At 30.4% G+C, this 4,464-nt stretch overlaps 1 protein-coding gene across 2 annotated transcripts; it reads right to left on the reverse strand.

Moving 5' to 3' along the window:
• Window positions 1-2,018: 2,018 nt before the first annotated feature.
• Window positions 2,019-3,933, reverse strand: LOC120089802 (uncharacterized). 2 transcript variants are annotated; one of them, XM_039047201.2, is made up of 3 exons: window positions 3,669-3,933; window positions 2,980-3,144; window positions 2,019-2,865 (listed from the first exon to the last, which is right to left on the reverse strand). In XM_039047201.2, the coding sequence occupies exons 1-3, from the start codon at window positions 3,751-3,753 to the stop codon at window positions 2,240-2,242; spliced, it is 876 nt and encodes a 291-aa protein (XP_038903129.1). In that variant the 5' UTR covers window positions 3,754-3,933; the 3' UTR covers window positions 2,019-2,239. The 2 variants fall into 2 exon arrangements, with proteins under 2 accessions (XP_038903129.1, XP_038903128.1); XM_039047200.2 differs by having other exon boundaries at window positions 2,019-3,144; window positions 3,669-3,886.
• Window positions 3,934-4,464: the final 531 nt, after the last annotated feature.

Consider the following 4,464-nt stretch of genomic DNA (forward strand, 5'->3'; position numbering starts at 1 on the left):
TAACCGTTTATGTTCATATACTAACAGTAAGGCTATTTTTAAACTTTTCTTTTGTAAGATTAAGGGTGTGTTTGAATTATATTTTCAAGTGTTTAATTTTAAAAAATAAATCATTTTAGAAGAAATTGAAGTATTTGATAACCACTCAAAATAGTTTTCCAAGTGTATTTTAACCGATTTTTATCAAAAGTGTTTAAATAAAAATAAATTTTTTGAAAAACATTTTTTTCTTAAGTTAATACAAATGGGTCATAAGAGTATTTTTGAAACTTTTGAAGGGCCAGAGGTATTTTTTTAACATAAACACATTAACGTTTGCCATTAAAATAATGGTAAAGCTATTTTTGAATTTTCTTTTTTTTTTGGAAGTTTAAGAATATTTTTGACATAAAACATAAAAATTTAGGGGTATTTTAGCTTTCAAAATTTGACTTGAATTTGAATTTTAAAAACATTAGTAAAAATAAGATAACAAAGCAAGAAATTTAGAAATGGAAATAATGTATTTAGAGGTTTAATTTTCAAAAACTAAAAACTAAACATCAAGGTTACCATATGAAGTTTAGTTTTCAAAACTTAGCTTGACTTTTTAAAACATCAGTAAAAACTTGATAACAAAATATAAATATTTGAGGCTTCTTTGGGCCTTTAGCTTCAAGTGGGTGAAGTGGGCTAGTTTAGCCTATTTCGTGTTTAAGTTCCAATTATAATAATTGATGTTTCTTCGAACTAAAATAGTATACACCCAAACATGGACTATTATAACTTACAAACTATTATAGCCCATTGACTATAATATACATGGACTATAATAACTAATTCAGTGCCTCAAATGCCCCCTTATAGGGATTATGTGTGAAATTAGCTTTTCAAAGAGGACCTAAACTTTTATCTTTGTGTCTATTTTTGATCCATTAACTTTTAAAATTGTATAATAAGTTTTTGAACATTCAATTTTTGTTTACGAGGTGTTAATAAGTCTTTCGGTTTTCTTGATTTATTCGATATATTTTTTTAAAATCCATGAATTTACATCACACAATTTAAAATTAAGTAATCTTTTTTTGGATGAAATTAAATATTCTTTTCAATATCTAAATAATTAAAAACTTTGAGATCTATTAGACATTTTAAAGTTTGAGAATCAATTAGATACAAATTGAAAGTTTAGAAACTTCTTAAATACTTTTGAAAGTTTAAGAGAACTAAACTTGTAATTTAACCTAAATTTAGTTAATCAGTTATACTCATACGAATAATCATACTTTTTATGGTAAATATGGACTGCAAACATACTAGCATAGCATAAAATTTTCGTCGATGTGTCGATATTATCATTAATATTTCTACATTTTCATAGGTTTAACATCGATATGAGAATCGAATCGATATTTTTATTATCATAGAAAACTCCGCGAATGGTTAAAAATAAGGAAAAAATGTCACTAATGCAAATTTTATACAAATGATAGACATGTTAATTTATTTACAAATCATAAAATATTTATTTACTAATTTAAAATTATTTTAAAAATTTTTGTTTTTATCATTATTTTTCATAAATATCCATCAACATTAACATTTTATCAATATTTTCATCGACATTCTATTAAAATTAAGACCTTGATATTTCTGTCAGACGGAGATTTTAAATATTACATACTATGCGCAACTTTGTTGTACCATCACAATAGAATTTATTCAGATTGGTTGAAGGGCTTTACTTTCATGCACAGAGATGGAAAAGCTCATATGCCTTATAAAGACAAGGCATTCAACCAACAACCTTGTATGTGCCTAAATGATTGGCTTCAAAACTCATCAAACACTTCTTTTTATTTATTTTCTAAAGAATCCAAAACCATACAGTCACCATCAAAACCCAATAATAACTAGGACCAAATTTGAACAACATGACACACCAACATGAAAGCATTTTCAAATGCTAAACTTCCAGCTAAACGAGCCCTGAAACTTGTAAAAAGAAACATGGCAAAATATTAATATACAGGGAGAACTTTTTCTACCACCAAATAAAGGTATAATCTCACCAACAACATCAAAAATGTGCCACAATATTGGTCAATTAGACTGTACTGTACAAAGGAATTTGGGGGAGGGGGATAGCAAAACTCAAACCGTGCAGAAAGGAAAGCAAACGACGCGTAGTTTGCCTGTCTTATATATAATATGATCTCTACCTCAAGGTAACAAAGAATATAAGGAATGATATATAGACTCAATATTCACAAAACTGGTTTTTCCGGACTCCATGCATCCCATTGCAAGACCATGGCTGGCTCACTGGTCCACTAGGATTAGAATTCTTCCAACATTCAGAAGAATTATTAGGTTCATGAGCAAAATTTACTTTCTTCCTTCCTCCTCTCTTGTTTCTCCAGCCATTTTCCTTTTGATAGCCATCACAACGAAATCTCGAACCCTTGAACGTCGAAGAATGGTTCCAATTCCCACCCATGTTTTTGCAATTTGCATCACATGCTCTCCAAATCCGATTCGTAAACCTGTTGTCTGATTCATTGTGATTGTGATTTTGTTTGTGATTGTGATTGTGATTGCGATAGTGATTATTCCCCCAATCATTCCAACCAACTGAATTATTCAAATACTCATCTCTCAAACCTCCATTATTCTTGGTAGCATTATTCATCTCCCAAGAGTTTTCTCCATCATCCACCTTCTGATCACAATCACCATGCTCTGCTTTCGGTTTCTGAATGTCTTCTTTAGATTCGCCCCATCCGACACATGTATATGACTGATACAAGCCAAGAGCCTCATACAAACTCGCAATCACTTCATCTCCCTCCCTAACAACTGGCGCAATCTGTTCCCTCTCTAAATCTAACAATAGATCAGGGTCAACATTGCAATTCCAATCGATCTCATCAATATAAATGTCAGGATCAGGCAACAATATATCGCAAGGTAATCCATTAATTTTAGCCCAAAACCTACTCTTTGCATTGTGAAACGCTTCTTCACCAGCCGAGTCATTCCATTTAACCACATTGTCATAAAGGTACATACATTTCTTAGTATCCAACAGCTTCCTCCATGAAATCAACCCAACAGATGAACAAAACTTCTTTTCCCACAACGGCACGTCGGAGTGCCAATTACCTGTTAAAAAAAGGGTCAAATAAAAAAAGAAAACCCTTCCCCCCCCCCCCCCAAAAAAAAAAAAAAAGCCATAAAACTACAAAAATTCATTCACCAGAAGGAAACGAAATACAAACTAGTAAAATCAAATACCCAAAGTAAGCAAAAACACAAAAGTAAGGTCACTTTCACAGATGAAATCGATACAGGTATATACTAAAAATGTATCAACAATATAAGCATTGCCTAACAAACCGAAACAAGAAACAGAATCCGCTATAAAACTAGAGCTGCTCGTTATTGAAGAAAGGGCTGAACAAAAAAAGGGGGGGGAAACAGAACATTAAAACGCAACCACGATTCGTGAGAATGATAATTGATTATCAAAGAAACATCGAGAATGAACGGATTGAAAAGACAAATAATCAGAAATCATCCATTACTGAACAGAACAAGAAGCACGAATCTGGGAAATCGATTATTAAAAACGAATGAAATTAAGAAAAATCAAAGAATTGGGGGATGAAATTACAAGCGCATTATACCTAAAGAAGGGTTTCTGTGGGGCTTGACTTGTTGATGATGATGATGAGGAGGAATTTCAGAACTGTGTCTTCTCCAACTTCCCATACGATTGAATGAAATTCAAAAGGCAAAGGAATTTTGATGAGATGATTTTTGAAACCTAAACAGAGAAATCACCGACATAGAAAGAAATCAAGGCGTTGGAGTTGAAAAAGGGGCAAAACGGAAATTAATAAATATATGAACGGAGAGGAAATTAATAAATAAAGAGGAAGAATTTGGGTTGGCTAAGGAATAGCAGAATCTAGAGGACTATCAATAAATTATTATTTAATTAATTAATATTCATCTTTTAACTCTCTCTCACTTACTCCCTTTTGTCTTTCATTCCCCTTTTTTTTCTTTTCATTTACATTTTTTTAATATATGCCAAAATTTATCCTTTAGCCCCCTCATCTATTCATTAATTCTCAATTTAATCTTTTAATTATTTTGAATCTCTCCATTAAGTCACGTGCGCTTTTTTATTCATATAAAAATTGATTATTGTTAATTTATTATATTTATTAACCTATGTGAACCTATGAGTTATGAACCAATCAAAAAACATACTTGGACATATGAATATGAGACTCAAATTTTATTTCCAATTGAAATCTAATTTTTTGATAAAAAAAACATGTAAAAGAATTAAAATTATACATCAAGATTCTAATTTTACAGATAAATATGTTGTTTTTACTTTAAAACAAGTTATAGATTTTGTTATTAGTATATATTTTTGTATTGAAATTAATAGATGCTATATTTGATGAA

Source organism: Benincasa hispida, chromosome 11 (genome assembly GCF_027475165.1).
Source record: "Benincasa hispida cultivar pf3 chromosome 11, pf3_genome.v1.1, whole genome shotgun sequence".
Lineage (NCBI taxonomy): Eukaryota > Viridiplantae > Streptophyta > Magnoliopsida > Cucurbitales > Cucurbitaceae > Benincasa > Benincasa hispida.

Coding starts and splice junctions, on each gene's coding strand:
- LOC120089802 (XM_039047200.2), bottom strand. CDS start 3,753: ATGGGAAGTTGGAGAAGACACAGTTCTGAAATTCCTCCTCATCATCAT. Junction 3,145..3,668: donor CCACAGAAACCCTTCTTTAG/GTATAATGCGCT, acceptor TTTTTTTAACAG/GTAATTGGCACTCCGACGTG.